This window comes from Parasteatoda tepidariorum, chromosome 9 (assembly GCF_982258835.1).
Source record: "Parasteatoda tepidariorum strain Cologne lab strain chromosome 9, Ptep-v5.0, whole genome shotgun sequence".
NCBI classification, from domain to species: Eukaryota; Metazoa; Arthropoda; class Arachnida; order Araneae; family Theridiidae; genus Parasteatoda; species Parasteatoda tepidariorum.
In genome coordinates, this window is record NC_141763.1 from 17892355 (window position 1) to 17910747 (window position 18393).

The 18393-nt window shown below is 31.0% G+C and overlaps 1 protein-coding gene across 1 annotated transcript in view; it reads left to right on the top strand.

Annotated features, from left to right (window-relative positions):
* Nucleotides 1-18393, top strand: part of LOC107441782 (major facilitator superfamily domain-containing protein 12) — a 46563-nt gene that overhangs the window by 4043 nt on the left and 24127 nt on the right. The window contains exons 2-6 of the mRNA XM_043054356.3: nt 6896-6996; nt 9682-9957; nt 12894-13101; nt 14418-14541; nt 15918-16115. Coding sequence (XP_042910290.2) covers nt 9684-9957; nt 12894-13101; nt 14418-14541; nt 15918-16115 — 804 coding nt within the window. The 5' untranslated portion in view covers nt 6896-6996; nt 9682-9683. The remainder of the gene's footprint in view (nt 1-6895; nt 6997-9681; nt 9958-12893; nt 13102-14417; nt 14542-15917; nt 16116-18393) is intronic.

Here is an 18393-nt window from a genome sequence, read left to right on the forward strand (position 1 = left end):
CATCGGACCATTCATCGGAGTTGGCAGTTCTATGATCAGTAGTGATGTGCGAAAAACGAACGAATCGATATTTTAATCAACTCTTTCTTGTGAATCGATTCATCAAGTTCGTTTTCGAAAAAGAATCGATTCTTTTTTTTTTTTTTTTTTTTGACAATATTTTGTACTCTACACTTTATAAGCTTATTCAGAGTTAGTACTTATACTTACTAAACATCCGCATATGCATTTGATACAGCATTTCGTTTATACAATTGGAGCTTGCTAAAATCCCAACTCAGTCGAATAGACACAGGTACATTCTCACTCGAGTATCATGTGAATGACAATCTGATTGGTTGAAAATATTTACATGCGAACAACTTGCCAATAAGTTACTCGTATGTGTGAGAGTTTTCGCAAGCGGAAAAATCGCATCCAATGAGAATGACCCCGATGTCAATGCTTGCGCACAACCGGTTTCCGGAGGTGATTAATAAAATGAACTCACTTGAAGGATGAAGGGAATTGAAAATGCTATTAATGCAATGCATACTGCATTCTGATGCAGTGAAAGGTATGCATCACTCTCTTTTTTTTTCTTTTCATCTACGAAATTAATAAATTCTATTGATAAACAACAATTTAAAAATGGCAACAACAACTGAAAAGCTGTCTTCTCCAGTTTCGGTTCTTACTTTCAAATAAAAAAGATATTGATGCTGTAAAGCTCAGATATTACTTTTCAATCCTTAAATATTAAAGAGCGAATTTTTTCATTCGTACGGTTAATTTTCAATTTATAAATTTCAGTAAATATGAAGCAAAGCAGAGTTTTATGTTATCGTTTATTCTATGCCAAGGAGCGATCGCCATAGAAAATGAAACCGTTGCGCTGATTGGGTAATGAACTTACGTATGAATGCAAATGTCTGATTGGTTGAAAATGAACTGAATGAGAGAAAAAGAGTCGAGAATCAAATGAACGATCCTCTGATTGGTTGAAAATGAATTGAGTCGAATAAAAGACTCACTGAACTGTTTGCCTATCTCTTAGCATTAAAAGAATCATAAAGCCAAATGAATCGATTCTTTTGAACTGTTTCCTATCCCTTAACATTGAAATCGGCTCAAACGATTCATTTGAGTCGTTTCGTATCTCTTAACATTGATATCGGCTCAAAGAGTTGATTTGGATTTCCAATCAGTTCTTTTGAGTCGTTTTCCTATACTTTAACATTGCATTCGATTCACTGAACTGTTTAAATGATTCATTTGAGCGGTTTTATATCTTTTAACATTAAAAGAACTGTTTTGAGAAACGAATCGATTCTTTTCGTTATTATTTTTTTTCCTGAAATTAAAAGATGCCTTCAGAGGGATGGGGGTTATGAAAAGGGGCAAGTAACTAAAAATTTTCAGAAAAAAAAACAGTTTTTTTTTTTAACGAAAAGATAAAAAAAAAAATATTTATTTTTTTAATGATTGAAAAACTGTTTATTGCGAAAAATGTGAGTATTTAGAGTAAATATTCTTTTACTGCTGGGGGGGAGGGATATTTTTAATTATTTCATTTATTTATTTTTTTCCCCCTTTTCTTTTTTTTTTTGTTAGGAATACTTTTAGACAAACTTATTGAATATCAATTCATATCCTCTCACTTTTTCAAGTTTTAATTTTTTAAGTTTTAAAACGCAATTGAACTATTTTTTTATTTTGTTTCACGTTATACAATTTGAATTTTTTTCATTATTTTAAGTGAATTTACCGTTTTATTTTTTTACGAATATCTTTATTATTCATTATTGTTCTTTATATTAACAATTTTTTTTAAAAAAATAGTTATTTTTTAATAAAATTGATGAATCAAACAAATATTTAAAAAAAACAAAAATATTAAAATTCTAAAAAAATTATTAGCATTGCCTAGATTAGCAGTTCCTAAATGGTGTTTAACGGAACCCTTGGGTTCCGTTTAGAATTACAGGGGTTCCACTAGTTAGTGCTTTTTATAGCCACATTCAACTGAACCACCCAAGTGGAGCATTCTGCTTTTGAACCCTAGAGCTCAAGATCTAGATTAATGGTTCCCAATTGGTGTTCCGGGTAGCCCTATGGTTCCGTGGAAAAGTTACAGCGGTTACACGAGATAGTACTTTTATAGCCACCCAAGTAGAACATTCAACTTCTGCCCCCTAGAGTATAGGATCTAAAAGAGTGGTTCCCAAATGGTGTTCCATGGAACCCTAGAGTTCCGCCAAGAATTGCAAGGGTTTCGCTAATTGGTACTTTTTTAGCCACATTCGGCTGACCACTTAACTGGAACTGGCTTCTGCACCCTAGAGCCCAAGATCTAAATTGATGGTCCCCATTTGGTGTTCCGGAAAGCTCAATGGCTAAGTGGAAAAGTTAGAGCGGCTATACGAGATAGTACTTTTATAGCCACCCAAGTAGAACATTCAACTTCTGCCCCCTAGAGTGTAAGATGTAAAAGAGTGGTTCCCAGATGGTGTTCCATGGAACCCTAGAGTTCCGTCAAGAATTGCAAGGGCTCCGCTAGTTGGCACTTTTTTTAGCCACATTCGGCTGATCACTTAACTGGAATATTCTGCTTCTGCACCCTAGAGCCTTAGATCAAAATTAATAGTCCCCAATTGGTGTTCCGTAAAGCCCTATGGTTCCGTGGAAAGGTTACAGCGGCTACACGAGATAGTACTTTTATCAGGTGTTCCGCCGAAAGAACGTTAATTATTTAGAGTTCCATGGAAGAAAAATATTGAGAGCCCCTGACCTAGATCAACTAATTCAAATACTAAAACAGTCTAAACTAATTTGTACAACCACCTTTTATAAAGACTTCCATTATAACGACCATTAAAAAAAGAATCAAAGAATCGATTCATATAACCGTTCATTTTAGTGAATTGATTCTAAAGAATCGATTCATTTAAATGAATCGATTGGCACATCACTAATGATCAGTTAATATGTTTCTGTTAATTTAATACGAATAATTTGAAACGTAAGTTATAGTGGTAGTTATTACTATTGAATAATTAAAGGATAATAAATAAATAAAAATGGGTTGAGTTTCAACTTTTCCCTTTGTTTTTAGTCACCTGTGGCATTCCTGCGAATAATTAGCCATCACCAACTTGCCGTTAAACTTGTAGAATAATTAGCCATATGCCAACTTGCTCCGCTTTCTAAAAAAGTAATTTCTAGTGGTAACGAAATTGAAGTAACTTTTACTTTAGTATTTTTCATTTTAAGTCATTTTTCCACAACTACAATATCAAAAATATACACTACAATTCCACCACTACAATATCAAAAGTATCATATAAAATGCACCTTGACTGAATTAAACTTTTAGCAGACGCCCAGCTTTTGTTAAATAAAGTAAATTAAAATTAAACTTGTTGCTGCAATTTTAAAATGTGGGCGTAACTATCCTTTTCCTACAAATGTAACGATTTTATTCACTACCACTTTATTAAATCTTTTGCAGAAAGCGGAGCAGTTAGCATCCCTGTTTGCTATCCTTAAAGGCAGCACTGATATTGTTCCCCACTAGGACTGGGCGATACATCGATGCATCGGAAAACATCGATGTTGTGCAATCATCGCCGATCCGATGCTTAGACTGGCCTCCTTTTCGAAGCATCGTGAATTTCGATGTGAGCACGATGTTTTCCGATGTCAGGTTGACATCGATGTTTCCCGATGCCGCGAAGCACGATTCTCCCTCTCCAACATCGATGTTCGCAAGCACGCGCGATGAGCATTTTCCCCCGATCATGCGGCGACATCGATTGTCGTCACGATATTTTCCCCTATGTTTCTTCCTTCGCGAAGCATCAAGTAACGATGTGCTCACACGATGATTTCCGATGTGACTAGACGATCTTTCCCCTTGTGTTCCTTCTTTCGCGAATTGTCGAGTAACGATGTGCTCACACGATGATTTCCGATGTGACTATAACTCATCGCCAATGAAAGATGAAAAGGTGTTTTCTTCATTTCGTGTAAATCCAAGAAAAGAAAGTGATTCTCGGAGGATTATTTATGTTTTGTTCTTTGACAATACTTTGAGATCATTTTTGTCTTGTTGAAGAAACGATCGTCTGTTTCGATAAGACTTTTTATTTATTTACTTTTTTATCTATTTATTTTTCTTTGTTAAATCTGAAGAATTGCATTCCCTCAATATGGATAAAATGTTTTCATTAATAATTTTATATAAAGCTGCAATTTTGCATAATGACCACGTTTTCAATTATTAAAAAATGATTATTATTATTGTTAGAAAATATTTAAAAAAAAAATCTAATATTTTTGCAAAAAATCTTTGCAAACGAGGTTTTGAACCGACAACTTCTCAAACGCAAATTTTCTTTTTAAGACAGTCGTTTCGTTTTTATTTCTTTAGCATTTTCTTTTTCGACATAACTGCTTTTTGATCTTTCTTATTTATAAAAATTTTAATAAGAGTGTGCAGTAAAATTTTATTTCCACGAAATATAGTTTATCAACTTAATAATACATTAGGTCATCAATAATTTTGAAAAGAAATTTTCAAATAATTGATTTTTACAATAATGAAGCCATAATAATTTCCATAATATCCTTTTTCAGGAAATTTTGTTTTTATACTGGTTTTTCTCAATTTCCTCAATTATTGAAGGTTACTACCTTCAATAAATTATTGAAAGATATTCTTCAAGAAATTCTGGAGAATGAAAGGTCAAGAGGTTATGCGCATCGGCTGTTCTAAGTTTTCTAGCTTTCTCAATCCATATATATATATTTTTTTATCTTTTTCTATTACGTTTTTTATTTTTCTGTTTATAAAGATTTTTAAATTGTTGGCTCAATGCACATTTAAAATTTTATTTTTATAATTGTATCTATTTTAATTTTACAGTTGGCTGACATAATTCGTTTATCCAAAGATAATTTTATGTTAAAATGATTTTAATTAATTTTTTTATTAGTAATAGTCGAAAAAAGTTTGAATTGTAAGGTATACAAATTTTTTTAAAAAATATAACTTTTTATTTTAAAATAAAAAAGTTAAAAGAAATTAGTTGAATAGTTTCTGAAAAATAAATTTAAAAAAAATCAGACTTTTTGAAATCCAATTATGAAGTCAACAGTAATTTTTTTTTCATGCACTGCACTCTATCCACAAGTATCAAATATTAATTGCTAAAATATCCATGTTAAGATAAATTTATTACAATATGAGAGCTGAAAAAATGCACCAATTTCTTCTAATTTTATTTTCTAGAAAAATTATTTCTTAATGTAATAATTTTTTAATGTGTTTTTGTCTAAGATACCTAACCATCTTTAAGAATGTTGAAAATTAACGATAATTTTTGTTGGCTAAGGTTGAAATACTATTCTTTTTTTTTAAATTCATCCTTAAAGATAATTTCTCATTTTTTTAAAGCTGCATGTAAAATTTTAATGAATTATCCGTTTCACTAGTTAACTATTTATTCAATACCCTCTTTCTTTACTTTAAAAACTTCCGATTGTTTCCAGAAAAGTTTGAAAAGATATGTTTTATTTAAATTGAAAAAGACAGTCTATCGAATTATTTTAATACAAAAGAAGAAAATAATCAATTTACTAAACATTGATATACCCGGATATAAAGTCATATATTTAATTTACTCCTATCTTTACTTTTTTCTCTTATTGATTATATAACTTTATTGAAATTAAATACCTATAAAATGAATATAGTTCGTATAATGTAAATTTGATGCATTTTGGCAGATTTTCATTTTTATAAATTTTTTCTGAATATCCCCCTTGAAATCTTACTCTCCTTTTTCCAAAAACACACAAAGTTTAAATTCTAAAAATCTAATATATATATTTAAAATTTTAGATTTAGTCTTACTTTACAGTAGCATCAAATAAAAAAAAGTAAAGGTGTGCAAGAATGCAAAATTTGGCAAAACCAAATGTGAAATAGTAATGTGACATCGCGATGTATCGAAACATCACGATGTTTGAGTGGCGATGCATCACGATGCTGAAATCTTAACATCGCCCAGTCCTATTCCCCACTAATGATGCGTTTGTGCAATACTTCGTAGCAGGGATGCCACTGGCGACTAAGAATGTAAAGAAGTTGTAGAAATGCAGTTCACTTTTATTTAATTATTATCTCTGCAATTCAATCGTAACTAGTACTTTGACTTACATTCCAAATTATTCATATTGGAAACAAAAACATTCTTTACATACTTGTCCAATATTTCAAGAGAAATAGGATTCCCAGTTCGAACTTTATGACTATGACATTCATAAGTTAAATGGAAAAAAAATATTATATAAAAAGTTGCTATTTTTAATTTAATTTCTTTTAATAAAATTTGAATTTTATTAACTAACACTTTTTGAATTTTTAGCTGCCCGTGGCAATACTGTAAAAATGATGCAAAATGTACCATTTAAAAAAATAGTAGTCGTGAAACTCAAACTAAGAGTTGATAATTTCCAGTGTGACTACTTCTTTAGTTTTAAGTTTAGTCCACTTTAGTTTTTTTGATCAAAACATATCGCTACTTATACTGATAATGTATATACTAATCACAGAAATATCCTACATTGTGTAAAAAAGTCCCAAAAATTAATAAATTTAGCGTTTTTTATGTAATAATCAATAAATTATAAAATAAAAATTAATAATAAATTTAATTAATCTATTTTTTTTTTTTTTGTTGAAAATCTCATTTAAGAGTTTTCTTTGACTCTAAGCTACATATTTAAGTAAGAACCCATACCATTTTTTAAAGCCTAGTCGATCTCAGAAGTACATAATGCTCCTAAAGCATTTTAAATTAATGTTATTTTTGTTTTTATTTTGTTCGTGAAACCTATATTATTTTTCTAGAACCATGTATCAAGATTTCGGATAGACTATTTCAGGAATAGTAGGATTTGTTATTTACTAGTCTAGCTGATTTTTCTACATTTTGGAAATAAAGCATAAAAGTGAGTAAAAAAAATGCATTAATTTATTAACAATTAATACAAGTTTTCGTATATATATATATATATATATATATATATATATATATATGATTTTTTATTTTGTGTTTCATACTGTATTGCATAACCATAAATTATTAAAATGCTAAATGTAATATTTTTCACTTATTTTGACCTAAATTAATACAAAATAATGTAAAAATGTATGAGAAGCATATTTAATAAAAATTTTACGTCAAAGGATTTACTATTCAGTCCAATGCTTTAATTTCAAATTCAGCAATGAGTCCAACAGAACGCATTTCATTACATAAAATGAAACAAAAAATGTTCAAAAATATTAATTCGTTACCGATTAAGCGAATTTCGGACATATTATTCTCGGTAGGTTAACATGGAGGAAATAAAATATCTTTTTTGTGCAACGGGGACCCTTAAGTGCTATGGACATTTTTAATAAGTTCTAATTATTAATAAAATATTGTGCTTCGGTTCTTTACTACTGGGGAATATCTTCGTCAAAAATCGCCAAGTTTGGGTGTGCGGAGAAGGTAATAGGGGGTGAGATGGAGCAATTGATTACGACACGGAACAGTTTTTACTAATCTTATATAAACGTTCTTATATAAGTTCAGAAAAAGAAGAATTACACTGCCCTGTGATGCTTTGTCAAGGTCATTAGTTTTTTTGAATTAGAAATGAGTGAAGAACTAGGCAGAGAATGTAACTTTATAAAATTTTTCTTCTTCTTAAATCTGAATCAGTGTCCTTCAAAGTATATTTCTTTGAAGGACAACAGGTTCTTCAGTATTATGTAAAAAGTGAAATGATGTTTTCAATAAACTTTTTGTTGTCTGCAATAACCTTTATCATAATTCATAACGTCTAACTTTATGAAATAACCAGTGGCCCTCGTCCCTTGAGTTGCAAATTCGTTAATGTTTCAGAATTATTTTTATTTCAGGGCAGCTACTTGTCCTGAAAATACTGGTAGAACGGATATTTTATTTCTTCTTATTTGTGGAAAATAAACTAACCCTGATTACCGCCTACTTTCTTTTTCTTACAACAATGTACAGATTATCATCATTATCGAAATTTATCTGGGCGCCTGAGGCCCGTTAGCGGCCTTTTTCCCAACTTACAGATTATAAACTTTTTTACAAGTAAATTTACTTTAAAACTTTTGATAGTTACGAATAATTGTAATCCTTTTGAAAAAAGAAATAAATTTAATGTTTTTACTACTAGTATTTTATATTTTCGTGAAAAAAGTAGAAATTATTTCTCAAATTAGCTTCTCTTAAATTTAAATTCGAATTTATTCAATTCGAAGTTATTATTGAAGTATTTAAAGTACGTCCATCTCCCTCTTTCTTTTTTTAAGTGTATCCTGCTCATAAATGGTCAGAATTCTTAAAAAATGATGATTTTAATAAATTGTGAGAGAATTGAGGCATTATAAAAAATTATACGACAAAGATCAAAAAAATAATGTAGAAATATATTTTAAATGAAGCTATTAAAATTTAGAGTTTACTTAAATGTTGCCAACTAAGATCGAAAAATACCAAATATAAATTTGGTGCCATATTACAATAAACATACATTATATACAGGGTGTCTGAGTTAAGCGTTTCAGAACTTCTAAGACGGGTAGGGGGCATCCTGACGACTCGAAATCATATAGCAATGTGGGGTCGGAAATGCTTTCCTGAAGCGATGACGTACACAGAAGCACCATAAAGAAAAGAGACCGTAAGTGAAAAATCACTATAATAATACATTGAAAAAATTATATGGTACATGGGCCAAAGTAAGTGTTCGAAGTTTCTGCCACCGGCTGCAATGTACACCTCACATCCCCGGCGTATGGACATTCGAACATTCTGCAATACTCCAGGCATATCTCGCAGGCAGTTACTGCGATTCTTGCAACCAGCATTATCAACAGGGGTGTCATAAACCAGAGTTTTCATATGACTCCAGAAATCAAGACATGATAGGTCGGGCGACTTAAGAGGCCATATAATTTTTTCAATGTATTATTATGGTGATTTTTCACTTACGGTCTCTTTTCTTTATGGTGCTTCTGTGTACGTCACCGCTTCAGGAAAGCATTTCCGACCCCACATTGCTATATGATTTCGAGTTGTCAGGATGCCCCCTACCCCTCTTAGAAGTTCTGAAACGCTTAACTGAGACACCCTGTATTATTCATAAAACGCTAGTTCAAGGTATTTCTTTAAATGACACCATCAAATACTAAAACAACAAAATAACTAAATAATTCTTAGTAAATACAGCTAGTTACGGAATTTCGGGTAACGATTAGTTAATTTAAAAAGAAAGATGTCAAAAAGAAAACTTCTTGATAACAACAATAACAATAAATTTTATTTTTGTAATAACCGCACGAGATCTTTATTATTAATTTAAGTGATGTATAACAAAAGTAAACTATAGACATATCAAATGTAAATTTTAAAAACAAAACGAAAGTTCACAATTGTTAATTTCAAACATGAGGTCGTGTGTACCACAACTTTGTGTTTTTTTCCCAATAAAGCGCTAACACTACTGCCAATGTAAAGAAATAAATTTTTAGAGTATCAGGTATGCAAAATTAGAATGTTTTTACATAAAAATTTGATTCAGTAATTGTTTTTTGGTATTATTTTATTCAAGGAATGGCGGCTTCCACAAAGTTGACATGGGCTCAACGCATCAGCTATGGAGTGGGTCATTCCCTCAACGACCTCTGTTCCACCATGTGGTTCAGCTATCTAATTATCTACCTGCAGTTGGTGCTGGGCTTCAACTCAAACTACGCTGGTCTGATTCTCCTGATAGGACAGACAGTGGACGCCATAGCAACTCCTCTGTTGGGATACGAAGCGAGTCACCCTAGACAAAGCAAAATTTGCAAGAAGTACGGAAGAAGAAAATTTATGCATCTGATAGGTAATGTATCCAATGTATCTTGCAATTTGATTTCTTATATATCCAATGTATCTTGCAATTTGATTTCTTATATATCCAATGTATCCTGCAATTTGATTTCTTATATATTCAATGTATCTTGCAATTTGATTGATAATGTATTCACAGTATCTTGCAATTCGATTGGTAATGTATCCAATATATCTTGCAATTTGACTGGTAACGTATCCAATTTATCTTGCTATTCGATTGGTAATGTATTCAAAGTATCTTGCAATCTGAGTGGTAATGCATCCAATGAATCTTGCGATTTGATTGGTAATGTATCCAAAGTGTCTCGCAATTTGATTGGTAATGTATAAAATGTATCTTGCAATTTGAATGGTAAAATGTATCAAATGTGTGATGCAATTTGAATGGTAAAACGTATCTAATGTATGATGCAATCTGGTTGGAAATGTATCACACGTATTGTGCACCTGGTTGATAAGGTATTTATTGTACCGTGCGTTTAATGGATAATGCATTCAGTAAATATCAAACCAATAATATATCTGGTTGGTAATATGACAAACGTAACGTGTGCCTGGTTGATAAGGTATTTATTGTATCATATGTCTAATGGATAATGCATTCAGTAAATACATAGCTGTAACATATCTGGTATTGAATAAAATTTATCACCTCTAGCACAAAAACCTGATAATTTCAGTTTTTTGAAATTTTTAACAGATATTGAATTATTATAAAAATATTTTTTAATCAAAATTCGATTATTTTTATTCTTTAAATTAATTAACAAATAAATTATTAATAATTATATAACAAGAAATTTCGACTATAAGATAGCAAACTATTTGGTTATGATTTATGTTTATATAGTTGTTCTTAGATCTGGGTTTAGCAGAGCTGTTGTTTATTCTTGTGAATATTATCTTCGACCTTCGTTAATAGCAGAAGTAGGGTAGCTCTTGCTTTTAAAAAACTTTTTATAAATTGGCAGAGAATTAAATAGTAAAACTTGTAGAATAAAAATAACTACGCTTACTTTTTATAAGTGTCATTATGAGCTTATTGTAATAATGTTGCATTTCATATGATATTTTGAATTTTTGATATGTGGTGGTGGAAAAATTACTTACAATGAAAAATTCTAAGCTAAATATACCTTAAATTTCGTTACCACTAGAAAATACTTTTTTTACAAAGCGGGGCGAGTTGGCAACTCTGAAGATGATTTTCAAATTGCAACTAGATGTATTGCAACTAATGTTCAAGTTACAACTGATGGCATCTCTGCAGATCATGTGCAAGTAGTTCAAATTGTAAAAAAAAAGATCTTTTAGTTTAAAACTTTTTTTGGGAGAACAATCAAAATCAAAAACGTAATAATAGCAGAGTAAAATAAGACAATAATACAAGTAAATACCTTTCAATTTGGAATGAAAAAATATTTTACAGGAAAACGATATCTTTTTGACTTTTATTAATTTTATGCTGAAGATAAATATGGAAATTAATATAGGAAAATCGGATCCTATCATGCAATTTTCCGGACAATAAAAATGTACCGACAACAATGAAATACAACATCATTATACTTTTTCATATATATTTGGATTTGTATAAGAAATACAGAATATCAATTCGAAAGGTATTCGTAAGGTAGGGGAGAGTGGGGTCAATTGTAACAGGGTACGATTGTAACAGAGCAAAAATTTCGAGTGTCGGGTTCCAGATTTGGTTCCTAGGTGGTGCACAAGGTGTATTTAATAAATCTACATGTACACCCCTGATGGCAATCATTTTTATGTACTTTTGAAAGAGTTAGATCACAAAAGATATTTTTACGCCACGCAAGTACTTTTTTTGGTATTAGAATATTATATTGTAACAAAGTAATTTTGTTTAAACAAATAAAAATTAGTAACCGAATATGTAAGTGGACACCTTAATTAACATTTCAATAAAAAAAAAGATTAGTTTTGTTAATTAACTAGCATTGTTTTTAACAAATGAAGCTGAAATGGCGTCTTGGGGACAATTGTAACAATAAGTAAAGGGACGATTGTAACAGCTGAAAATAAATAATCTTATGTTTACAAACCATTACTTAAGTCTTTAAGAACCACCAATAGTTTCCTATATCATTTATATTATGTTGCATGCGCATTATTTTATTTGTCACCTTTCACAGCATAAATTAAAATTTTTAACCCCTTAAAGTTAAAAGTTTAACCCTTTAGGTCTCTGCTCATTATTATTTTTACTCCTAAAATATCACTACTATTTTGATCAATAAAGAAATATATCACAACTATGATAATATGTATAATTAACTATGTTTTAGTTGAATTTATGAACTGTTACAATTGACCCCGTAAGTGGGGACAATTGTAACAAGTGCTCGACTGTCAAAAATTGTTAATAACTAATATAATAACATTTAAAATTAGGTATTTATTTTTTTTTCTAGTAGAGGATAGTCTACTTTACTCGTCTGTCAATTAATACTAATAGTATATTGGATTTTTTGTTAGTTAAGAATAGTTAAGTAAAAAATGTTACAATTGACCCCACTCTCCCCTACCGTCAATTACACAGTATCAATTCGTAAGGAACACTCTTTATAAATGTGGTTTAAATTTTTTTTAAAATTCCACTGTAATTAAATTAAATTAATTTGTGCATAAATAAGGAGTATAGTTTCTTCATTTAGGCATTACTTCTATATTGCAAAATAATGTTGATACAATATCAATTCGTAAAGTAAGGAGCATTCTTTTTCACTTCAAAGTTAAAATGCTTTTGGTTTCAATAACATTGAAGTGGTAGCCAAAACGAAAACCTATAGAATACATTTCATCATAAATTTGCTAACTTTTCATTCATTTATATTGTGGTTTATAACTTTCTCATAATAAGGCCTAAAATTTTTAATTTTTGGTTTTCTTCAGGCACGATATGTGTTGTGGTTAGTTTTCCTTTCATCTTCAGCTCTTGTCCCGGATGCAACAAGGCCAGTCCGTTTGCCATGACCATTCTGCTCATCCCTTTGGTGATCATCTTCCAGGTGGGATGGGCAGCTGTCCAGGTGTCCCACATGTCACTTATACCTGCCATCACTCCTCATGAAAGCGAAAGAGACTTTCTCAATGTTCTCAGGTGAATGAATGTTCTCTTTAATACAGTCGGATTTAAATTTTTGAAAAAATAAACTGTGGGCAAAATAAATCAGGCATAAAAGAAAGAATAAAAATTTGCATTGGAATATGGGATTTCAAACTCCATCAAGAAAATGTTTTCAATTATACAAGAATAATAAACGAAAATAATACTGTATTTCCACTCATGTTACATATTTACAAACATGTAATATGCTGAAACCAATTAATATCAGTTTGAGCACGTAAATATTCAACTCAAGTTACATATTGAAACTAATGACTGAAAGGTTCGAAATTGGTTTCAGATGCATTTGCATGCATACATTCAAATCTCGTTTTATGTGTAATGCACAATGCGAACGGGGCGGAGGCACTTATCTGTTTTAGTTTCATGTTTATGTTTACCTCATAAGTAAGGCGATCTCCGAAGCAAATAAAGAGTTTTAACCCCTTGGGGACGGGAGATTCATAAAAGCATTCGTACAAAATCAGACTCAGGATGTAAATAAATAAAAAACGGTAGCTTAAATGCAAGCTTTGCTCATTTGACAGACTTACTTTGCTTTTGCTTTAATTAATGTTAGTTTATTCATATATATATAATCAATGTTAGTTCAAAGTAGAACTAAATAATTTTATTTTGAACAAAAGTAATGGTGAATTAAATAAATCAAACAATTATAACCCCACCCACAAATAAACTACTAAAATACTACTTTGGTTACCAGTTTTATCTTTTTACCCTGATTGATACGGTTTTATGCTGCCACGTATTTGTGACAGTCGGCCCGAAAGAGTTAATGGGCTCTTTACGTAACAAATTTTGCTTTGTGTTTTTATGAGGAAGTATATGAGGATATATTATGAGGAAACTTCTTCGTACCCTTCAGAACTGCTTAGCTCAGTTAACAGTTAATTTAGCTGGGTCACATAATGAGAATTTGGCTAGTTATCCATTAAATATATTTTTGCACGCCTATCATTCTTAAAGATATTTCGAACAACAACATCAAAGTATTATATTCAAGATGACCAGCGTCCTCAGGAAAACTAAGATAACTGGTAGCACTATGTTTAAAAGAACATTCGAAAACTATCCCCTGTAACTTCCCGATTGTTTAAAAAAAATTATTTCTCAGTGAGAATCTCTGTGAGAGATGTCTAATTTCTGAATATTAAACTGGAAAGTTAAAGCAGTTGAGTTGTCAAATAACCTTTAAAAAATTTCACTACCATCTTCTTAGTTGCCAGAGAACACTGCTTAGCTTAATCATATTAAACAACAAAAGCTAAAATCTAAATTATTTAATCTAGGTATGCTATCAACACAGCCTCTGATATAGGAACGTATGTCATCGTTTGGGCAGTGTTTGATCTGACGAGGCAGCCGACTGGTGATGTGAAAGCTATTAACAACAATTACGCTGAAAAATTTCTGGTAAGTCATCAGATGTTATAGTTTGTAAAACTGATAATAAGAACTTTAAATTCAGGTTATATCATATTAAGGGTTTCCAACTTTTTACGCTTTTTAGGGAAATTTTGTCTAAATGGTTCATGTTTTAATGTATGATTCTATATTTTTTAAATTTAATTTAAAGTTATTTTGCAACATGTAAATTTAAATTCCTATGAAACGCTAACATGTCAATAGCTCTCTCGTCTAAAGCTTTTATTTTGTTGGCAAAATTGCCAAACATTCTCAACGTTTTAATTTTCAAATGTCTATACACTGCCCTTACATGACTCCCACATATCTTAAAGTTTTCTTTAAAAGTGCTCCTTGACATCAAGTTAGAAGTTCTAATCCTTCGATTTTAATTTCAATATTAAAGTTAACAAAATTCAGTAGATAAAAATTTGATCACAGTGCTCAATCTAATTTTAATATTTTTTATTATTTATAAATTTAATAAATTTTTTTTAATAAATTTATTAATAAATTTTTTTTGTTGAATTTTTTTTATCGATGCACCTAGAAGTCAAGTACGGAGACCTCACCCTATGATATTAATATCAATTTAACTATATGATTTTATGATATTAATATCAAGTTCACAATTTAAAGGAAGATTTGATTACAGGACTCCTAAGGACCTTTCTCTTTAAAAAAAAAATTGCCATAGAGTTAGGTTAAAAGTTTTAACACTATGGTGTTAATTTCAATATTATTGTTAGAGCCGAGGTGAATCAGGGGATAAAGCGTTCGCCTTCCAATGAGGTGAACCGGGTTCCAATCCCAGTGATGGCTGGTCAATACGAATTCCGCAGCCGGGTAGCTCCGACCACAGTGCTGACGAAAAGTATCAGTGGTAGACGGATCATGGGATAGACTCCCTTTACCGTTACGTTAACCGTGGGAGGTTTTAATGGTTTTCCTCTCCATGTTTCGAAAATGTGGATTAGTTCCATCAAAAAAAGTCCCCCAGGAAGGCAAATTTCGTCCAATACTTGATCCAGGAGTTCCCTTGTCTTCTGGATTGGGTTCAAAATTACAAAGCTACGGAGTTGAACATCAGTAGTCGTAAACCAAAGATTGAGTCGGATGTTCAACGTTGGTTAGAAAATAAAAATATTATTGTTAGCAACTCAGTAAAAGAAAATTTGATTACAGGGCTCCCATTAACCGTAAAATTTTTTTAAAAAAATTCAATGAATTCAGGTAAGAAGTTCTAATTCTGTGCTGTGCATTTCAGTATTAAAGTTAAGCAAATGAATCAGGGCATACATAAGATCTTTTTTTTTTCTTTTAAATTTTTTAAAAAAAGGATTGGAAGGACAAGGAATTTCTAAACTAATATACTTTGTTTTCAGGTCATCGTCTTGATCGTCGTCGGAGTTGGTTCCTTTTTCTCCATTATGTTCCACATAGGAGTGAAGGAGGTGCCAGCTCAGTCGGCACACTCGTCAGAGAAGGATGATGACAGTATAGAGCGACAGAAGGAAGAGGAATTCAGAAAGAACATCCATCTCTCGTGGAGAGGATGGATAAGAGAAAAGCATTTTTATCAGGTAATGCAACAGAATTTTTTTTTCTGTTTTAGTCTGTTTTTAGAAATTTCATTATGTTGAATCAGCGAATTTTAGCAAATAATATGCTATTATTACGATTTTTGTGAGTTCGTAGCAATTATTTATAACTGTTGGGCAAAGTCTTGTTTATTTCAAACCAGCACCCTCTTTTATTTTTTATTGAAATTGGCGTAATATTTCATTAAATGAGGAAATCGACATTCTATTATTATTATTTTTTTTAAAAAATAAGATGCGTGTATGATTTAGTTCTTTTAATGTATGAAAAGTTACTCCGCCACTTTTTAAATGATACCATTTCTAAAAGGTACAAGCACGATCTTTCGAATTGTGTCACGTACGATATTCCATATCATTTGCTGCTAAAATATTGTTTACACAGAATTTTTATATTTTATAACAGTTGTTAAATAACTGATCCAATTTTGAGTGTACGACTATACTGATGATCAACTCCGTAGCCTTGAAATTTTGAACCCAATCGAGAAGACAAGGGAACTCCTGGATCAAGTATTGGAAGAAATTTGCCTTCATTGTGGTGGAGCTAATCCGTGTTCACGCTACACGAGGAGGAAAACCACGAAAACTTCTCACTATTAGCCTGACAGCAATAGGACTCTAACCCATGATCTGTTGACCATTAAGGATATATTACGTCACCACTGTGGTTGGTGTTAGCCGGGGGCGGAATTCGTATTGACCAGTCATCACTGGGATTCGAACCCGATTCACCTCATTGGAAGACCGACGCTCTATCCCCTGAGCCATCACAGCTCAAAATTACAATGTTACTTCTAGACACCGGCGAGAACTTTTAATGGAACTAAATTTAATTTGCGTTACATGGAGAGGAAAACCACGAAAACCTCCCATTGTTAGCTTGATGGTAAGGGGACTCTAACCCATGATCCGCCTACCACTGAGGATATTTAATGAGAACTTTGTAGGTAATGTGCAAATCATCTACAAGTTTGCGGATTATGTTAGAAATTTGAGAAATGAAAAAATTTTTGACACTTTAACGGATCTCCCTAATCATTCTACACATTATCAAGATCAGGGGTTTCCAACTTACATGAGGCCGGGGCCACAATTAAAAACACAAATCAAATGGCGGGCCGCAAATTTACCATAATTTTATGTAGGACTCTTTTATGTTTGAAGGAACATTAAATATTACTGTCAGATTTTTACCAATTTGTACAAAACAAAAGTATTAAATTACAAATTAAAATAAGAAATAGGCTTTTAAAAATATTTAATTGCATATTAATAATACTTTTAAAAATATTAAATAAATAATAAAAATTCGGGCTACAATAACTTTACTATGTACCTTTGTATTAAACAATTAACGTGCAACAGATATCTAATTGTTATGATATAAAACTTTAAAAAGGTTGGCATTAAGACTTACCTAGTAGCACACAAAATATTCAATGAGAAAATTGAGGTTTGTCTGCTGTAGAATAGATATCTATAGATGTAGAATAGATATTTACATTTTAAATTTAAAATTTACAAATGTGTGTGTAAATATTTTCGTCCAAAATGAGTGGTTTCAAAAAGTTAAATCGGAGAATTTCTTCGCTAAAATTTCTGATACGCACATGCTAAATTATATTCCCAAAATACAAAAAAATTAAATAAAAAAGAGCAACATACACGATTATTTTTGTATTTGAATAAATATTTTCTTGGATGCAAAATCTGAGAAATAAATTTCTTTGCATCGTTGGTGTGTTAAATTTCACAGAAACGAAAAAAGTATTTCAAACCCATATAGATTTTTTACGAAAATTGTCCGCAAAAAAAATGACAAATGATATATTTTAATTCGCGGGTCACAAAAAAAAGGCTTCGCGGGCCGTTAGTTGGAAACCCCTGATCTAGATAGTGTGCCATACCTGCCAACTCTTCCGGAAGATTTTATTTTCATATTTAAAGTGGTAGCAATACACAGGTTATTCCAACTTACTTTTTAAATTGTAATGATAATTATAAATGAGTTTGACCACCACTACATATAAATAATAACAATAAATATATGAAAGCATAATAATCCTTGCTCAAGCGAATTTCAACGAGATCAAAATATAAATATATTTTTGAGTCAGATTGTTTTTCGTTTATTGTTCTACAACCACTCTGAAAACCCATTCTCGGAAAGAGTGAAAGTTGGCAGGTATGGTATGCGATATAACTGATTTCTACACTTTAACGGTAACGTTATAAATAAATAATGGTGTTAATGAAT